The 19,937-nt window shown below is 47.6% G+C and overlaps 3 protein-coding genes and 2 pseudogenes across 7 annotated transcripts; 2 read left to right on the forward strand and 3 right to left on the reverse strand.

Annotated features, from left to right (window-relative positions):
* The first annotated feature begins 320 nt into the window (after positions 1–320).
* On the forward strand, positions 321–692 carry LOC120688764 (hemiasterlin resistant protein 1-like). Its single transcript, XM_039971136.1, has one exon. The coding sequence runs from the start codon at positions 321–323 to the stop codon at positions 690–692; it is 372 nt and encodes a 123-aa protein (XP_039827070.1).
* A 5,357-nt stretch (positions 693–6,049) lies between these two features.
* On the forward strand, positions 6,050–9,138 carry LOC120691261. Of its 5 annotated transcripts, XR_005682162.1 has the most exons (5): positions 6,050–6,299; positions 6,383–6,480; positions 7,434–7,502; positions 8,227–8,278; positions 8,810–9,138. XR_005682162.1 is itself a non-coding variant. In XM_039974298.1 (4 exons), exons 1-3 carry the CDS (start codon positions 6,142–6,144, stop codon positions 7,454–7,456), a joined length of 279 nt encoding a protein of 92 aa, XP_039830232.1. In that variant the 5' UTR covers positions 6,050–6,141; the 3' UTR covers positions 7,457–7,502; positions 8,810–9,138. The 5 variants fall into 5 exon arrangements, 4 of the variants coding, with proteins under 4 accessions (XP_039830232.1, XP_039830233.1, XP_039830231.1 ...); XM_039974298.1 differs by lacking the exon at positions 8,227–8,278; XM_039974299.1 differs by lacking the exon at positions 7,434–7,502.
* A 233-nt stretch (positions 9,139–9,371) lies between these two features.
* On the reverse strand, positions 9,372–11,478 carry LOC120691262 (annotated as a pseudogene).
* Positions 11,479–14,618: 3,140 nt separating this feature from the next.
* LOC120691703 (putative B3 domain-containing protein Os03g0621600) lies at positions 14,619–17,238 on the reverse strand. The gene is made up of 5 exons (XM_039974860.1): positions 17,113–17,238; positions 16,886–17,020; positions 15,735–16,173; positions 15,468–15,658; positions 14,619–15,066 (listed from the first exon to the last, which is right to left on the reverse strand). The coding sequence occupies exons 2-5, from the start codon at positions 17,000–17,002 to the stop codon at positions 14,827–14,829; spliced, it is 987 nt and encodes a 328-aa protein (XP_039830794.1). The 5' UTR covers positions 17,003–17,020; positions 17,113–17,238; the 3' UTR covers positions 14,619–14,826.
* Positions 17,239–18,474: 1,236 nt separating this feature from the next.
* LOC120687921 lies at positions 18,475–19,937 on the reverse strand (annotated as a pseudogene).

Here is a 19,937-nt window from a genome sequence, read left to right on the forward strand (position 1 = left end):
TCTCCCGCAGCTAGAAATCATGTTTTCTAGGGGCGATTAAGGGCCCGCCCCTGAAAATCAATTTCAAAGGGCGGGCCATGCCATGACCCGCCCCTAGAGATGGATTTATAGGGACGGACCACCGAACGACCTGCCCCTAGAGATAGATTAAAAAAAATAAAAAAACAGCCGCCCAGCGCGTTGCTCGCTCCAGCGGGCCGCCGCCTAGGCGGCACGCCGTTCCCGCCGCGCAGGCCCCCGCGCCGCTCGCTCCCGCGACCCGCACGCCACTTCCCCCGGCCGCCGCGCCGCTCCCTGCCGCCGGCCGCCGCCCAGGCGGCATGCCGTTCCCGCCGCGCCGGACGACGCCGCTTCCGCAGGCTGCCCGCTCCTACAGGCCGCCGCCACTTCCGCCGGCGGCCGTCGCTCCCGCTTACGCCACCACCCGCTCCGAATCCGGCCGCGACTCGCCCTGCCGGCCGTGGGAGGCCGGACCCGCAGGCCGCCGCCGCTCGGCGACTCGCCCCCTGGTCGCCGTCGCCGCCGCCGCCGCTCCCGCTTACGCCGTCGCCCGCTCCGGATCCGGCCGCGACTCGCCCAGCCGGCTGCGGGAGGCTGGACCCACAGGCCGCCACCGCCCGGCGACTCGCCCCCTGCCCGCCGGAGGCCACGACTCGCCTGCGGACCACCGTCCATGCCTTGGAAGAAAGTGAAAGAGATAAGGGAGGAGAGAGATTGAGGATAAGAAAGAGTGAAGGAGAGATATAGGAACGTGTAGGGGTGCTGCAGCTATCAAATTTTTTAACCTCGCCCAGCGTAGTGGTTTCAAACTTTCAGCGCAGTGGTTTCAAACTTTACAGGTGCGGGTGATGGGATGACCCGCCCCTAGAAATAGTCTTATTTTTAGGAACGGGGCAGGAGATGATCCGCCCCAAAAAATATATTTTTGGGGCGGGTTAGCTGCTACAGTACCGCAGACCCTTTGTAGGGGCGGGTTACATTTAGATCCATCCCTAAAAAAATCGAGGCGTTGCTACAAATCATTTTTTATAGTAGTGCGTACTCCATGTTAACAGGAGGCATAACTTTGTTGATTTTAAGATTCGACAACTTACACTGCTACAAATCCCTAAAAAAGGCATTCGTCAACCTTTAGTTAGTACCGGTTGCTTTAATTTCGATACTAATGTCATTTTAGTACCGGTTCTATAGCACAGTGCCCCCTGCAACCGTTTAGTACGATTTTTAATACCACCCGGTACTAAATGCCACCGTTTAGCACCGGGTGGTGTTAAAAGCCACTAAATGACTGAGGGCCCCTACCAGATATTTAGTACCAGGTGTTGGTTATGGCCCGATACTAAATCGTCCCTTGAATTAGTTCAAAAAATAGCATCTTCTATCTACTCACATGTGTTGTGTGGGCGGGATGGTAGAGGAGCGTACACGCAAGGTCACATGTCACGAGTACCAACTGCGGGAGACAGTACTGTCGTGGTTTGTGGAGGCCCACAACCGGGTGGCGTAGTGCACCCGCTTAATCCCAGAGGGTGAGTACTCGGGGAAGCGCTAAGCGATTCGGCAGGTCTACCTAGGGAGCAAGAACACTCGAAGATTTAGAGTGGTTCGGGCCGCCGGAGCATAATACCCTACATTCACTGTGAGTTGTATTGCTCTTGCGTAAGAATGAATCTATCCTCTGCCTAGGCTGGGTACTGGCCTCTGCCGGGACTTCTTCGGCCTTGCCTTTCTCTAACGGGTGTCTCCCTTTTATAGCCCAAGGGGACGCGTACACAGGCGTTGTGACCCCGACAGGTGGGTCCAATACGGATGTATAGTATACTACGCAGAAGGCATTAATGGTGCTACAGTGGTTGAGAATCTCTCCCCGGATATGCTTCATCGCCCTGTGGACTCTCTGACCGAGGAGTGGATTCATCTGTCCCATCGGCGAGGCGCCCGTCGAGGTAGTGTAGGTTGCGGCGTAGACCGTTGGGTCTACCGCGTAGGCGTCATGATGGGTGAAGGCGAGCCGTCGTGTCCAACTGGCGTAGCAGAATGACATGCGTAGCGTGGGCGGCGCCAGCGGCTGCACTGTATGCCGTGGTAACGCGCGATCAACAGTGCGTCCTGGCAAAAGTCACCTCGGACTGTGCTGTGGCAGAGCGCACTTACGTCTCCCATATTGAATGCGGTAGGTGGGTGAGTCTTCCCGAGGAAGCTTCACGGCCGCGGGCGTGCCTGCGTCTACGGACATGTGGCGGCTCCGGACCTGCCCCAGGCGGGGTGTCTGTTCCCTCCCCGTTGAGGGGTCCGGATAGTATTTGGGGGTCCGGGACCCCGTGGGAGGTCCGGGGCCCTCGGTTATTAAGGCGCGGAGCTTCCCCCTCCTCAGGGACACGTGGCGTCACCGGACCCGTCCCAGAGCGGGGAGCGGGTCCGGGGCCGTTGGCCCGGTGAGGTAAGAGCCGGACCCGTGGGGCCCGGCTGCTCCGCCCCTTATGGCGTAGTTATGGATGACTACGCGAGTCCTGCCTTGCTGCAAGAGGAGTGGGTATCCCTATTACAGGGTACCGACAGTGGCCCCCGGGCCCACCTCGGGGAGGTACGAACCCGCAGGTGGGGCCATTATCATGACGTGTTCCGACACAACCTGGTTGCGTTGGTGTGCTTATGTCGAGAGCGGGTGCTCCGGCCCACTGGAGGCCAGATCACCTATTGACAAGTTCGGGTACTGGAGTACTCTCCACAGGGGCGGTGAAGGTGTAGGCTTAGGGTACGGAACCAAGCTAAGCGGCTACACGGACCTCGGATCGCCCAGGGAGCGAGCACCACTTCCCCGGACCCCGGCTCCTGGCGACCGTAGCGAGCGGTCTCCGCCGGAGCGGGCCACCGGAGTGGACTTGGGCGACCGTGGCGAGCGGTCTCCGCCGGAGCGGGCCACCGGAGTGGACTTGGGCGACCGTGGCGAGCGGTCTCCGCCGGAGCGGGCCACCGGAGTGGACTTGGGCGACCGTGGCGAGCGGTCTCCGCCGGAGCGGGCCACCGGAGTGGACTTGGAGCTGTCGCCATTGATCCAACGAGATACGTCACCGGACCTTGTGGTAGGGCATAGGAAACCACGCCTTATACTAGAAAGGAGTCCGGACCTCTAGGCACGGCAGCCTCGGATACTAGGGGACTCGTAACAGGGCAGTGAAGTGCGTAGGCTTAGGGTACATTACCAGGCTAAGCAGCTACGCAGAACTTCTCCACCCCAGGATACAAGCACCACTTCCCCGGAGCAGGTCCCTAGGAGTTCGGGCCGCCTTCCAGCTAGAAGGGGTATCCCAGCCTGACCACAAGCCAGCAACTCAATGTGGATCATTAGCAACAAAGGAAAGCCGAAACGGATGAGTGCAATTAATCTAACGTAAAGATAAGACTGAGAAAGCAAATCTCCTTTATTACTTGATTCATATGGTTAGCGTGGTGTACATCAGAGGTCGGGATTACGAGGGCGGACCTCTACAGCTCTGAACCACTCGCTGGTGTCGCCTGTTTGCGCGACGAAGCCAGAGGTCGGGTTTACAAGGGCGGACCTTTACCGCTCTGGACTGCACGTAGGCACCACGTCATTACAAAGGAGGAGCACTCTTAATCTTATCTAGGGGCAACCTACCGCCGCCGTTCCGTAAGGCATGTACGATCCTGGCCGGAGTGGAATCGCCACCTTGGGGGTTCCTCTCAGTCGTCGGAGGCAAAGGCGACCTGGACATGCCTGTACAACATCATCCAGCATCACCTCGAGAGATTGCAGGGCTCTTCCCAGCACAAGAACTGTCCCATGCTCATATAGCATGGGAACAAATTCTTTGGCTTTGAATGGGAGTGGCTCAGCCGTCGCCGGCTGCCGTCGGAAGCCAGCCCGGTGGCCGCTCACAGTGAGCTGAAGCCGGCATGACACCCTGGTGCAGCGGAAGGATGGGTGCTCGTTTGGACGAGCACGGAGCGTGGAGAAGGGCGGTTGTTCGCCGGCTTCCCCCGGCGCTGACACAGGGCCCCCGCACCTCGTTGCAGAGGTCGAGGCCTGTCTGCAGCAGTACCGAGAGAGGTTTGAGCCAGGCGAGGGAGAAGGTGACCGTCATCTTCTCCGAGCCACAACCGTCGGGTCCAGGCTCCATCTTGAGAGGAAACCTTGAGCCGATGTCGTACCGCCGCAGGGGAACCCTAGTGGTTGCCTGAGAGAAAACCTTGAGCCGACACTGGGGTGTCGTAGGGTGACGCACAGCAGGCGTCGCCGCTGCGCGCCACCGCGCCAGCTCTGAGGTGTCGTAGTGGCGACGCACAGCAGGCACCGCTGCCGTGCGCCGCCGCACCAAGGGCACTGCCGCCTGGGTGCCGGGGCATACGGCGTCGGTGACGCCACGCCTTTCTTCATCTTCTCGTCGTTGTTGCAGAGGATGAGCTCAACCTCAGAAGGCTAGAGGTGAGCGGAGATCTAGCCTACGCCTGCGCGTTCCCCACGGACAGCGCCAAATGTCGTGGTTTGTTGAGACCCACAGCCGGGTGGCGTAGTGCACCCGCCTAATCCCAGAGGGTGAGTACTCGGGGAAGTGCTAAGCGATTCGGCAGGTCTACCTAGGGAGCAAGAACACTTGAAGATTTAGAGTGGTTCGGGCCGCCGGAGCGTAATACCCTACAGCCACTGTGAGTTGTATTGCTCTTGTGTAAGAATGAATCTATCCTCTAACTAGGATAGGTACTGGCCTCTGCCGGGACTTCTTCGGCCTTGCCTTTCTCTAACGGGTGTCTCCCTTTTATAGCCCAAGGGGACGCGTACACAGGCGTTGTGACCCCGACAGGTGGGTCCAACCCGGATGTATAGTATACTACACAGAAGGCATTAATGGTGCTACAGTGGTTGAGAATCTCTCCCCGGATACGCTTCATCGCCCTGTGGACTCTCTGACCGAGGAGTGGATTCATCTGTCCCATCGGCGAGGCGCCCTTTGAGGTAGTGTAGGTTGCGGCGTAGACCGTTGGGTCTACCGCGTAGGCGTCATGATGGGCGAAGGCAAGCCGTCGTGTCCAACTGGCGTAGCAGACTGACATGCGTGGCGTGGGCGGCGCCAGCGGCTGCACTGTGTGACTTGGTAACGCGCGATCAACAGTGCATCCTGGCAAAAGTCGCCTCGGGCTCTGCTGTGGCAGAGCGCACTTACGTCTCCCATATTGAATGCGGTATGTGGGCGAGTCTTCCCGAGGAATATTCGCGGCCGCGCGCGTGCCTGTGCCTGCGGACACGTGGCGGCTCCGGACCTGCCCCAGGCGGGGTGTCTGTTCCTTCCCCGCTGAGGGGTCCGGATAGTATATGGGGGTCCGGGACCCCGTGGGAGGTCCGGGGCCCCCGGTTATTAAGGCGCGGAGCTTCCCCTCCCCTGGGACAAGTGGCGTCACCGGACCCGTCCCAGAGCGGGGAGCGGGTCCGGGTCCGTTGGCCTGGTGAGGTAAGAGCCGGACTCGTCGGGCCCGGCTGCTCCGCCCCTTATGGCGTAGTTATAGATGACTACGCGAGTCCTGTCTTGCTGCAAGAGAAGTGGATATCCTTGTTATATGGTACCGACAAGTACTAACAGCGCCTTGCGCCCAGTACTGTGCCACTTTTTTGTGGCAGTGTTAGTCGGTCTATATATAAATTCATAGGATGGGCTAGAGACTTAGGGTGCATTTGCATACATTTATAGGGGATGGAGAGCCTGCATTGTTGTGATGGGTATAGTAGTGTGTGCACTTCTGGAGAGAAAAAAAATTATATGTTATACTGGACCGGACCTAATCCATTATTGTTTCAACCATAAATATTGGGCTGGACCCGTATCCCAAAGCTATATGGAAATTGGATTTGCGGAACAGCTCAACAGGCCGACATGATTTTTTTTTCATGTTGGCGGTTCCCAAATCCCAAAGTACTTATAGGCATAACTCAATAGCAACAGCACTTCTATTTCTGCCCAGCCCAACTTTCAGTACAAAGCGTCATGGGCCTGAAGCCCAGTACTTTTTCGTTTTTACCTGAAACCCTAAACAACAAAAATCCACCTCCGCGGCTCCGCCATTCCCGTGCCAGCTGCCACCGCCACCCGCAGCCCGCTCCTCCTTCCTCCGACGAAACCCTAGGCAATGGCGTGGCGCGGCGCCGCCTCCCGCTCTCTCCTCGCCGCCGTCCGTGCCCGCGCCGCCTCATCCTCCACCGCAGCCGCCTCGCGCGTCCGCACGGCCGCTCCACTCCCCGCCGCCCCTCGCCGCCGCGTCCCCACCTTCGCCTTCGCCACCGCAAGGTAAATCGAAATGGGACCCATCTCGTACATGTTGGGGGGACGCGGCCTTATGGTGGGTGACTGGTGATTTCTGATCCGTGCAGGCCGTTGGCGGCGATGGCGGGGTCGCCGGCGGCGGTCGTGGCGAGGCTCACCGGGCACACGGCGGCGAGCGTGCGGGCGTGCTGTGAGCTCTCCCAGGGTACCCTCTTCTGCCGCACTTGTCAGGATCGCTAGCAAGTTAGTGGTCATGCATCGTGATATGTCAATTCCATCGTCATTTGATACTGTATCTGTTTGCATCTAACTATCTAAGATTGCTCATTTTCGTCGGGTATATATTGTTGTGTTTGGTCAATTCGTAGTCATGCGATGATTCTGTACATGTCAACTGGGAGGATTGCTTGCTTGGAGTTTTCTTTCTGTGTGGTGGGGACTGTATTATGAATTAATCATAGTTGTTGAACTAGGAATGGATTGTAGCTTGAGCGCTTAAATTATAGTCTGGAAGTATGTCTTTGTAAAATGTATCTCCTAATTGATTGTGTCATGGTTTTGATTGAGAATTGATTGGTGAAATGCTGTCTGAGATGTAATCAGAACTATTATCACTGTATCTTTCCTGGTGGGTTCATTGGGTGGAAATGGGTTGTTGTGCCACATGAATTCTAAAGTATAGATCATCTTGGAAGTTGATAATTTTGAATTGTTAAGTTACTGCAAGGCACTATGAGCCTGTTGGTTGGAAGTAAGTTTCAGCATCATGACAAGATGAGAAATTGAAAAAAAAAATCTACAATAATTATATAGACCACTTTATTTTGCTCCAATATATCCAAATACGACCATGAAAATATCTTCTTTCCCATTTATGATCAGGCCATTTTCAATGGATGGTAACACACATATTGGATCTATTGCAGTAATTAGATACTTTTTACAAAATATCCCTCCGGTTCTGTTAACTTCTTTGACCAATTTTAACTATGTAACTATAACTACCGACTAACATCATGAGATAATGTTGACTTCCTTGCCTGTTAGTTTGTTGTTCAGTGACTCTAGTAGTTTATAGCAGTTTATAGGTTTTATGCTTTGTTCTTTATAAAGTTGTTTGACAACTAATACAAGGACTCAAAATTTGGGATTTGATAGGCCAAAATGGAAAAGACGGTTGATGAAGAGTCCAGACAGATTGATTGGTACCCCATTCCATAAGATGATGTAGGTCCTCTTATTTTCTTTAGTGTTATCTGTGTTAAGAAACTAGAAGAATACAGTATGAATGATTTGTGAGCTTAAGAAATTGTAGTATCATAAAGCTTACTGTCTTGGACCCTACTCATACATTTGTTTTGCTGCTCGAAGTGAGTCTGAGCAGTAATGAAGCTTTCTGGAGAAACTTGTTCAATTGATTTGAAAATGATTTAGAGAAAAGAAATTCGCAAAATTGTTGCATTTGTACTGTGCTGCCTTTTTTGTGTGTGTTTGAAGTTTCTCGAAATGTGCTTAACTATAACTGGAAATTAACTTTATAGTTTCGGTTCACAATAGATCGTGTTTTTTTATTTCATTTTCCTTGTTGACCGAGATTGAAAGATTCTTTGTGCAAGTAGTCTACGAGTGCACATCTAGAAAGTATATTTGGAATCATGGGTATTCCTTATACTTGTACACATATTTTTTTTGTAAATGGTTCACTGTATTTATCCATGTATTTGCTCTTGCATTGCAATTATGCTGATCGTCTGTTGCAAAGTAACAAACCCATATATTCTGCAAGTTTGAACTTCAATTATAGTTATCTCATGTCCATGTGCTGCATTTCTGGTCGTTTCTTGGAGGCTAAATGTGTGACTCCTGTACCAAAGGCCTCCTCAAACCCTAGATCATAATCATTAGTTTTGCAATAATCATAATGAAAGGTTGATTTGATGATTTCTATTAGGAAATGGCGATGATGTATGATGCTTGGGAAGCAGTTTTAAAGCATGGCAAAGGTGCTGCTGTTAACAAATTGTTTCTGTGGTTACTCTGGTGATCTTATCTCATGAAGAAAACATTTAAATCGTTCATGAACTTAGGGAGGCTAAAATGAAACCATTCATATTTTCACTTGTTGAAAGTGGAATCACATAGCTTACGGAGGTTATGTCATGCAACATCACTTGATTAGTGACGTACATTTACCATGTCACTTTACTCAGTGCCACTGAGTATAGGTTTTTCTACCGTGGTCGAGTTCTTTATGTTATACGGCATTAGTAATCTAAGAAATCTTATCTTCTTTTTCCTTTTTCTATATATATATTTTGCAATCTGAGACCTCTGCTCCACCTCCCACTGTAGCACTACAAATTGAGAGTATCTCCTTGGATTTTATTAAACTGATATGACTCTTTCAATTAATATGCACATTTAAATGAGTTTGATTAAAAAAATACACTAGTATGTGAGCTTAACATTTTTGTGTTCTGATTAGAGATTCTATGAATATATGTTCACTGCCTTGTCTGTGACCTTATTTGCAGGTACTTAATGTTCATTGTTGGTATCCTTCAATGCAAGAGTACAATTCTTGGAGTTTGCATCTTTTGGAAGCTCATTCGGCTGCCACACTTTTCCTGCATTTCTGCAGAGTTCTTAGTACTAGGTCGTGACAACTTGCTCCTACTTTTATATAATGAATAATCACATGCAAATCAGCTACAAACTGTTATGTGTGTTATTAACAGTGTGAGTCATGGGTCAGTTTCATGGAACGAGGGTTTCATTTTGCCTTGTTTTCATGATACCCCAATATGTTATATCAACTTCTTCTCCAGCCTCGTGCCTCTTACTGAGGATGAGCAGAAAGCTATGTTGTCTAGCGCAATATTTACCACCAGGGGAAGAAATGGTTGACACAGGACTGGAAATGCTTTCCAAGAAATTTCGTACGAACTTGGGGAGCCAGAAATGTGCTTCCTATGAAAAGAAAAATGCATCCATCTATTAATCACCCAGTAATCACCTGGAACCAGTCGGTGGTATGAGAAGATGAGCTGTTGAAACAAGTTGTGCACAATGCGGCATCGTCGAGGCGACACACCGTTGGAACAATACTGGCTCAACATACCATACGAGCTGCTTGATCGAGAAGCTATTGCAGCTCTGCATATTCACACTCCAAAGCTGAAGACGATTTCATGGTTCATGCGACATCAGAGTTACCAGACACAAGGTTAACGCACCACACACACAAGCAGCAGAGCTCGGCTCGGCTCCAGCCATGAGCAAGAGCCACGAGAGCTTCAGCGCAGGAGGACGAAGCGGCCGCGCACCTTGCGCAGGACGTGCACGGTCATGGTCAGCCGCTGCTTGCCCTTGATCAGCTCGAAGAGGCAGACGTCGTGGTCGAGGAGGCCGTTGTCGCCGACGAAGCCGCACCAGCCGCGGCCGGTGAGGACACGGCTGAACCTGTTGCAGTTGTAGCGGACGTGCCACTTCCCCTTGCTTCCTGTCCCTGTGGAGGATGATCTCCCCGCGGGTCGCTCCCAGGTACTTCGCCGCAAACTCTGAAGAAATGGCCTGAGCAAAACAGACCAAGCATTTCATCAGTATATCCTGGACTGTATGAGATCTTCTCTTTTGTGAGATTCTAGGTAGTGAGGGAATCTGAATCTCGGCATCACTTGTTACTCAGGAAAATCTGAATAATGATTTTTTTTCACATTCTGTAAAGGTGTGACAATGTTCCGTATCGGCAAAAATTGATGTTGCAGAAAGAAGTTGGTTTCCTTGCTCAAAAAAAAAAAAGAAGTTGGTTTCCAGAAGGGAGATCACTTACCACGAGACCGGATTTCTTGCCGCGGACATGGCCGGGGTGCATCACCTGCACGAACACCGGGTTCGTCGGCTGGGCCGGGATTCGGACGCTTGATATCTCCTCCCTCTCTTCCTCTGTCAGATGGTACCCGCTCACCGGGCCGTTCTTGCAGAAGTAGTACCCGGTCTTGGCGTCGCCCTCATGATCTACCTCAAGATCGTCTTCTTCCTCATGATCTGCAGTGAACTTGTTCTGCAGGCACCATGTTATCATCTCATTTCACATTCAGACTACAATTACATCTGCAAACAATCAGATGCTACTTGACCATTAACCTACCAATATCACGGCAAAGTTTGCGTTTGCATGGTTTGGGGATGCTCCGGCTGGTGTTTCTCTGAACTGCCAACTCCAGATCACCGTCCTCGTCCTCGTCGTCGTCGGTTGGCAGCAACTGGGGTGTGCAGTCTTTCCCTCCCTTGGATTTGTGGCTGCCGTGCCGCCGCGCTCCTTCGACGCCCGCAGAACCCTCGATTCTTTCGGATCCATGATTTTGGGCAAAATGGGGCGATGCTTTCTCGCAGCCGCTTGAATCGAACATCAGGACGTCAAAGGAGGACACACCACTGTACTTGAAGAGCAGGTAGTCTCCTTCCTCGATGCTGTGAGCACTGACGAACTCTTTCCAGCCAGACTGGAGCATTACCTCGTCATTGGCATTGTTGCCTACTCGAATGCCCCATGTTTCGCCACCTGGGGACTTCAAACTGACGACCTCCGAGATGTGGCCGTTGAAATTGTTTGCGAATCTGCCAGGTATGCTCTGCGAAAAGAACAGATCTTTTGTGACGCATTTCTTCCTTTTGGGTTACCCAATAATCTTGCTTGGGTTTACAATGGATACACATGCAACCAGAAAGCTATTGAGATTTGTATGCTGAAACTAGCATCTAACATTGTGCAACACTATAAAATGAAGGGACAGCAATATTCCTGGCATATACCAACATGCATGCCCAAAAATACTAGTCATCTACATTTATTCAGAAATAGAGAAATAATAAACCAACCAAGTTCATTCCAGCAGGACATTCACAAGTGGAGGAAAACTAAGGAGCAATCTTGAGATGGTTGCTCACCATGGTTTCAGTGAAGTCCCCAACCATAGGCTTGAAGAAGTGTTTCTGGTCATCAGCCATGTGGCTCCAGTAGCAATGCTCTTGCCACTCCATGCAAACCCTGCAGTTCTTGTCCAAGTTCTGCATACTCGTTTAAGATCCAGAAGAACAGGGCGAAATTAGGGGAAAGGTAAAAAAGAAGGAAAAATCAAAAGAGAGAAGTGCCGGATGAAAGAAGGGGAACTCAGAGACTTCAGTCTCCTTGGTGCTGAGATAGCATTGCAATGCTTCCTGTGAGGATTCCTGAGGCTGATATAAATACACGAAAGGTGTCAGATTAGTACTGTACAGATTGACCGACCAAATACCCTTTTTTCAGTCTCCGTTAAATTATTTATACTGTTTTCTTATAAGATTTAAACTATTGCCATTTATAACTTTGACTTAATATATCTAGGTAACACTTGGAATGGTTTTTTAACAAATGCATTTTCATCTGGTCACATCATATAGTTTGAGATAATTCTTGTATGCCATTGCACAAAAAAATTTATCCCAAATTGCCATCATTTAAGGGATGACAACTCCTAATATGGGAAATTTAACTGGTAGTGGAGCATTTACCTGTAAAGCTTCCCAAATATTAACTCGCAACCACCAATTTAAAAAAAAAAAACTAGTTTTCAAACATTTAATGAAAAATCGTGAAGGGAGCACCTATAAAAATATTAATCTTTGATCACTAGTTTATACAAGTAGCTCTATGTTTCACTACCTTATTTTTTTTATTTCTATTGAACGCACTAGAATATATTCTTTCAGTATTTATTAAAATGCATTATCGATAGTATTTCGAAGTTTAATAGAAAATTTTCTCGATGTCTATCAATATAAAATGATAAAAATTTTCTCAATGTCTATTAGTATAAAATGATAAAAAAAATATGGTTGGCCTGTTTGGATCTAGGGACTAAAATTTAGCCTCTCCCTTTTTAGCCCCAAAGAATCCAAATGGATGAAGCTATTTGGAGCTAAAGTGAATTGACTCCTCCAAAAGGTGTTTATTAGGATTATTTCTGCGTGAATTCTACCGAAAAGTTACTTTTCTCATTACCCCATGCATGGAACGTAAAGCCAATGATTATGATATATACTTTTGTTCTCACATTAGACATAGATCCAAACAACTGCAAAAGCTAAACTTTAGGAGCTAATTCAAGGGCTAAACTTGAGTCCTCAAAATAATCTAAGGAGTTAATTCTCCAAATAGAGTCCAGAATCAAGAGAATATGCAAAAGCATATTATATTGATGATAAATATTTTAGGCCAATCTCAATATCACGAGTATTAAATATCAGACATGGTAGAGTATTTTTGAGGAAAGAGAAGGAGAAGTTTATATAGGCTCAGTTTAGTTTTCAAAAAATTTCATACGCTACAGTAATTTTGAACGTTTAACCACTAATTAGGAATATTAAATGTAGATAACTGACAAAACCCAATCCATAAAATCGCGAGATGAACCTAGTGAATCTAATTATACAATGATTAAACAATGTCGTGCTACAGTAAATAATATCTAATGATAAATGAATTAGGCTTAATAGATTCACCTCGCTATTTCTCATCCATCAGTGTAATTAGTTTTATAATTAGTCTATACTTAATACTCCTAATTAGTATTGTAAACGCTCCCAAAAAATTTTGCCCAAAATATTTTGGGAACTAAACACGCCCATAATACTCTTGTAAGAGCATGTTCAATATAGAGCCTGTTATTGTCTCTTAAATTTATAAAAGACACCTCATACAATAGGTTGTCTCTCACTTTGTCTTTTTCAATGGCCCATAATCACTTTCTATTTCTTTTTCTCTCTGTTTCATTTAATCTCATTGTCTAAACGTGTGTGAAGAGACGTTTCTTACATAAGAACAAATATTATAATGTATGAGTAGCTAGCTCATATTAGAGAAACGAAGAGAGAAGACAACGGGCGACTCGCGACGCGCCAGCCGCAGCCGGCGAAGAAGCTCTACGCGTGGTCCTATTGGCTGAGCAGCAACCATTATATTGAATGGCAGCGGGTCCTGCCACATCGCACGCGCCTTACGCCGCCAGCAGGCGAGTCCCAACCGTGACTATTAGACCTGCCTAAGAGCCTTTTCTCTAATTTTTTATTTTTATATATCTTTCTGCCACATAAAAAAATAAAGGGCTATAAGCTCTTGTTGTACTTGCTCTAAGAGCAAAATTAATGATTTAGTCTGTTTCTGACTACATGAATCTTTGTAGCTTATATCTCTCAGCCAATTTGTATAGTGGTTTAGCTCTCCATTATTAATACGGTCTATTTGTTTATCTCATAAAATTTTTTGATTCTTGTGTCGAAACTAGCTATAGCCTAACAGTTCATTTCTTCTCTATGCTATTTTCTCCCCTCCACCTCGGCACTCAATTTATTTATAATCTACCATAATACTTGTCCTATGATAACACCCGGTCGAGATTGGAGCTCTATCCTATTTAATTTTCGGGATGTCCAAAATGCATCGCTAACCGTGCTCCATTCATGATTGACGTGACATTTACCAGCAAAGGGCTGCATGTGTCGGACGTTGGATGAAAAAATTACTGATCGAACTTCTACTGTTCTGCATATTGCTAGCAGATGCAACGGCACGTGGCGCTTACTGTTCTTCTTTTCCTTGCCCCCATCCCCCAAAAGGCATTGAAACTACAAAAAGCAGCAAGTCATGCTACCCGACGCGCGCTGAACACAAGAAATGGTCTATGTGTCCACATTACACCGGCAATGTGCATCTTCTTTTTCTATGATTTGTTTTTTACATATCTTTATTTTTCTCTTTTTCCAAAAATTGTCTAAATGTAAGATAAGAAAATGGTCATAACGGAACGATTACAAAACTGAGGGCTTCATCAAAATTTTGGTTGCAGTAGAAAGACGTGTGAGGATTTCCTAATTGGGAACATAAGATATTTTTCCTTGGATTTATGACAAGAAAAATTACTAGTACTAATTTGTTTTGCCACCGCCAAATGTATAGTTAAGCAAAGGCCAAGTAAGAAAGAGAAGAAAGATAGCATCTAAACAGTTTTCGAAATCTCCCCACATATAGATGTTCTATAACTAAAAAGCCATTCGGTAATTCATTTGCTTCACTAAACTCTGTTTTCAGGGTTGACCAATTATTCACAGCTGACATGCGTGATATATAATACTAACAAAATTCGAACACTCTTTTCTGCAAAAATAAACTTAGACGAGAAACATAGAACCGTTGTGCCTGTGAAGAAAGATGACAAGGTTGAGGACAGGTCAAAAACAGAGCTCAACTGAACTTTATAGTAGTTTGTTGATATCATATACTGCAATCTATTTGCTAATATTTCATGGAATCATGGCTTCACCATACAAAATGGACCAAAACCCACAAGACGCAACAACAACATATGCTTCACAGCAAAGTAACTAGGTGGATGGATATAGAACATACATCACAGATAGTGCATTAGCAGTGATGCTTATCGATCAAACAGAAAGGGGAAAACTCCTCCAACAGCAAAAGATAGTACGACCAGCAGAACTGGTCTACAACATTTCATCTACTGCGAATGATATGCACATTCATCGTATACTCCTTGTTTCTCAGGAGCTCCAAGAGACAGATATCACCCAATTGCAAATTCTTGTCTGATGCAAACTGCTTCCACCCTTTCCAAAGCCTTGTATGTTTGCCGACCTTTGAACATCGCACGTCCCAAATTTTGCCACCGCACTGAAGCATCAGCTCTTTCTTCTCAAATCGAAGGTATGCATCAGCATATTGTCGAGAAAAGTTCTAGTGCAGAGAGAAAGGGTGTGAGTAACAGCAATTGAAACAAAGACATAATGTATTACAAACAGCAAAATCTTAATGTTTTCATTCTATTTTCAATATCAAGGCCCCATTTAAAATGAAGATAATTTTAGGAACTTTGATGCATTATACTGGCTCCTGCAATATTAATTTGTACCAAATACTGGCCATTAAGAGTATGTGACACCCCTTGTTTTTAGAATAGCACATTATTAGCTTATTACCCAAATCGAAATTTCCCATCAGGAACATATAGTACAAATGTGCAATCAAAACAAATGAGGAATACACTGCCTTATGCATGTCGACTGCAGTGCGAACATACATGTTTGGGAAATCTAATCCAATCATGTATACACTCAAGAACAGGTATCTTAACTCACCATGCAACGACTTCTTCCATATATGTTGCTCTTCGTCATGACACAGACATGTATGGGGATTTCAGAATGAATTGCCCGGACTTTCTCTTTCACTTTTTGCTTCTGCATGCTAGTAAGATAGGTGCCACATGGTAAGATGTACTCTGGTACAAATTGCACTTCCTGATCGTCTTTGGGAAATGTAGCATCTTCTGCAACAAAAATCCATAAAACAATAAGTCTAAATGTACTTTCCATTATAATAAGACTGATATTCAGGGCGACAACCTGACGATCTGGGTAAAGAACTCGATGAACTGATATCGATCACATTATGCCCCTGATTTGAGCTATCCTGCTGTTCCCATGCTTTATTTGCACTTGAAGAAGATTTCATGGAGATATCATGATATGGGCTTGGCATGCCAACTGGTTCTTTCCTTTGTGATTTATGAGTAGCATCCATTACGATAGATGATAATTTCTCACAACCACTTGGATCAAAGATTAGAACCTTTAAATGAGACCTCCGATTATATTTGAATACCAAGAAGTCTCCCCTATTCAAATCATGAGAACTGACAAATGCCTCCCATCCAAACCCAAGGGATACCTTACCCTGATTGTTGATAACTTGAACATCAAAACTAGAACCAGCACGTGATTCTAACTTGATAGTTCCTGTTATTTTCCCCGTCAAACGTTGCACAAATTTCTGTGGTATGGTCTGCAACAGATCAACAACCAGACCAGTAAATTGCACATTAGATAAGATATCTTAACCTCTTTTGCTCAAAAGGTTGGCTCAGAACACAGCTCTTGTGAGGTGAGGAAACAGTAGAAAGGCATTTCTTGTTATTACTCCCTTCTGTATATTAATATAAGGCATATCTTTGGAGAAAGTCTTCAAAAATATACTTTGACCTTCGATTTCTCTTACAATATATTATCAATTGCTACAAAATAAACATCTGAAAATTCTTCTGGACACGAATTTGTTGAGGCAATGTACTAAACTAATCCATTTAAAATTTTGACCTTTTCAAATCAAAATACCCCTTGCATTGATGAATGGACAGAATATATGAGTAGTTATGTTTATGCAGTCGTAAACTAATCCATTTCAGATGTCAAATATGTGAAGTAAGAGTAACCAGAGTGCACGGAATTGTGCATCTACAGATTCAATTGGATTTCGTTCATATAGTTGGTTTACTACCATTGCTTCCAGAAAGAAAAAGGTTCATTTAGTAGCGAACACGATTCACTAAGTCTTTTCGTATTATATTAGTTGCATTTTCCTCTGGATTAATGAGAAATTTAGAAAGCAGAATAAAGATACTGTAACTGGACAGGTTTCCACTTTCACAGCATATAATGAAAATTCCAGTGCAGTCGAAAGAAGATACTACTAAGTTGCAATCAGAGAAGTAGGTTACCATTCTTTGACGAAAATCACCAACCATAATCCTGAAGAAATGTTTGTCCTGATAAATTTTGCCATTCCAGTCGAAAAAGACATCCCTCTCCTTGCAGCTCTCACGTTTCTTGCTCATCTTGTAATCACAGGACACCTGCATCGAACTGTTCTCAGCAAAGGAGAGACGAGAATGGGGAGGAGAGGGAGAAGGAAAAGCTTAGCCAACGACAGAGAAACAAGTCTTACAGAGAGATTGCTGGATGCTCCGCGGAGGTGGTTCCCTGAGAACCAGGGCCGGACGGTCAGCAGCTCCTTCGGCTTCTTTACTGTGCAATGGGGACTGAAAGTGGGGAAGAACAGGGAAGGCCAAGAGGCAAAGAACCCCGACTATAGCTCCTAGCTTTTTCTAATATTTGGGAACATCATTTAAGCCCTCCGGAAATGGAGAAATTATACCGAGGTAAAAGCAAGAATTATTAGATAAGTACTCCTGTTCTATCCTGAAATATAAAATATTTTAATTTATACTAATTGAAATAGTTATAAAATCTAAAATAGTTTAAGTTTAATAAAATTTATAGAGTAAATATTAACATCTAACACATCACCACAAATAAATTATAAAAATATATTTAATAATGGATCTAATTATTCTTATTTAATTTTAAAATATTATTACTCTTCCCTGTAAATCTAATCAAATTTAGAATAGGTTATTTAGCCTGAACAAAAAAATATCTTATATTTTAGGATAACTAACTTTCAAGGAATGTATATGTTGGTGTTTAGCCGCCAAGTCTGCTCAGGAATACCCTTAGCAGTAGGATTGTAGGTGAGGGGTCGACTAGCTCTGGAACTCGATGGTGCAAGGAACACATGGATTTAGACTGGTTTGGACCGCGAGGTGCGTAATACCCTACGTCATGTGTGGTTGCTTATATTGCGTTAGGTGTTGTTATGTTTCGAGGGGGTCCGTGTCCGCCCTTATATACCCTGGAGGGATAGGGTTACATGGAAAGTCCTAGCCGAGTACTGTTGGAGTCCAACTACAACTTGGTCGGGTATTTTCCTTGTAATACAACTAGTTCTACGCCTATTCGAATAGTTACAAAAGAGGCAAGATACATCCATTCATTATCCCTTGACTTAAAATATTATATATCTATGAGTAGTCCCGATGCCCCGGGTCTGACAGTATAATCCATTTAGAGCATCTTCAAGAGTTATTCTAAACTTTATCATTTGAGTAAAAATCATTTTGTATCTTTGTATTCTCCAACAATTTTTCTATATCTTGTGCATAGTCTAGAGAGAATTCTCTCCATCTTAAGCTATAGTGAGAAATCCATAATAGAGAAGATCTATATATTTAGATATCGAATTGAAAGTTTGCTGGAGGTAATTTTCTAACAAAAATCTCTATTCCTCAAAATATAAAGAGTTACACTAACTCACGAGCTGATTTCATCATATTATAATTTTCTGTTAAAATATAATTATAATTTTGCAATAAATGCATGAATTATAAAAGTACTTTTCAATCAAGACAAATAAATGGCATGGCGCCGCCGAGCATACGAACACGACACGAGGTGGCATTGCTATGTTTCATTGTAGGCGCATGGCTCTCAAGAACTCGTGCAGCACCGTCCTCGACGACCCGCCGTCCTCCGCCCACGCGCTCCGCATCACCTCCTGGACCTCCACGACGCGCCGCCGCATGGCCGCCGACTCCGCCGTGTTCCCCATGACCGTCTCGACGACCTCGGCTACCTTGGACCTCCCCACTGCCGAGCTCTCCAGGTTCCCCCGCGCCACCTCCACGCACACCCCCCACTCCTCCGCGAGCACCCGGACGTTGTAGAACTGCTCCGCCGCGAGCGGCCACCCGATGACCGGCACGCTGTTCGCCAGGCTCTCCAGCACCGAGTTCCACCCGCAGTGGCTGAGGAACGCGCCCGTGGCGGCGTGCGCGAGGATCCGCACCTGCGGCGCCCACCCGCGGACCAGGATGCCCCTGTCGCCGGCGCGCGCCCGCGCCTCGAACCCCTCCGGGAGCCACTCGTCGCGGAACGCGCCGGTGATGTCATACCCCATCGGCGGCCGGACGGCCCAGACGAACGGCCGGCCGGTGGCCTCCAGGGCTGCGGCGAGCTCCATCATCTGGTTGGGTTGGAGGTGTTCTGGGACCCGAAAGAGATGTACAGGACGGACGACGGCAGCTGCGAGTCCAGCCACCGCAGGACGCTGTCGTCGTCGGTCTCGGACGAGCCCGCCGCCGAGCTGTCGCCGCGGACGAGGGGGCCGACGGGCCAGACCGGGACCTCGCCAAGCGCGCGGCGCATCATGGCGAGCCCCGTGGGCTCGAACTCCTCCACGGTGTTGGCGAGCACCGCGTTCGTGCGGTACCCGTGGCAGATGATCCGCTGGTAGAACGCCGTCCACCGGTCGCTCAGGTCACCGCGGAGCAGGAAGGCCGGCGACAGCTGCGACCGGCAGAGCGCCACGTCCGGGTGCTCCGGCAGCCGGAGCGCGCCGTCGGAGCCGAAAGGCAGCGCCGGCATGTGGTTCCACAGGGCGTGGAAGATGGCCGTACCGAACGCGCCGCAGGAGACGAAGAGCGCGTGCGCGCACCCGTGCCGCCGAGCGGCGTCCACCGTCCACGCGACGAACACGTCGGCGACGACGCAGACCTCGGCGTCGGCGTCGCCACGGAGACCCGACACATAGTCGTCGAAGGCGGGCTCGAGGGCCTCGAACGCCTCGAAGAGCGTGATGAACGCCGGCACTGGGAGGGAGCTGATTGACTCGCAGCCCGCGGGCAGGCCGTGGTCGGCCGGCACGAACGGCAGCGCGTGGAAACTGATCGAGGACTGCCCCACGTCCACGCCTGAGGAAGAGGAGGAGGAGGAGGAGCGCAGCGCAGCGACGTTGCGTGGAGTGGAGACGAGCGTCACGGTGGCGTCCGGGAGCTCACGGGACAGGAGGCGGGCGATGGCGAGGAAGCCGGCGAGGTGGCCCTGCCCGGGGAAGGGGAAGAGCACGACGTGTTTCTTTCTTGTGGTGGCCAT

The sequence above is a fragment of the Panicum virgatum genome, chromosome 9N (assembly GCF_016808335.1).
Source record: "Panicum virgatum strain AP13 chromosome 9N, P.virgatum_v5, whole genome shotgun sequence".
Taxonomy (NCBI): Eukaryota; Viridiplantae; Streptophyta; class Magnoliopsida; order Poales; family Poaceae; genus Panicum; species Panicum virgatum.

What these genes read in the sequence shown, in the direction of transcription:
- LOC120688764 (XM_039971136.1), top strand. Translation starts at nt 321, where the DNA reads ATGCCGTTCCCGCCGCGCCGGACGACGCCGCTTCCGCAGGCTGCCCGC.
- LOC120691261 (XM_039974297.1), top strand. Translation starts at nt 6,142, where the DNA reads ATGGCGTGGCGCGGCGCCGCCTCCCGCTCTCTCCTCGCCGCCGTCCGT. An exon ending in TTCGCCTTCGCCACCGCAAG is followed by an intron (nt 6,300 to 6,382) that starts GTAAATCGAAAT and finishes TGATCCGTGCAG; the next exon opens with GCCGTTGGCGGCGATGGCGG.
- LOC120691703 (XM_039974860.1), bottom strand. Translation starts at nt 17,002, where the DNA reads ATGAGCAAGAAACGTGAGAGCTGCAAGGAGAGGGATGTCTTTTTCGAC. An exon ending in GTGATTTTCGTCAAAGAATG is followed by an intron (nt 16,174 to 16,885) that starts GTAACCTACTTC and finishes GATCTGTTGCAG; the next exon opens with ACCATACCACAGAAATTTGT. An exon ending in TTCTTTACCCAGATCGTCAG is followed by an intron (nt 15,659 to 15,734) that starts GTTGTCGCCCTG and finishes TTTTTGTTGCAG; the next exon opens with AAGATGCTACATTTCCCAAA.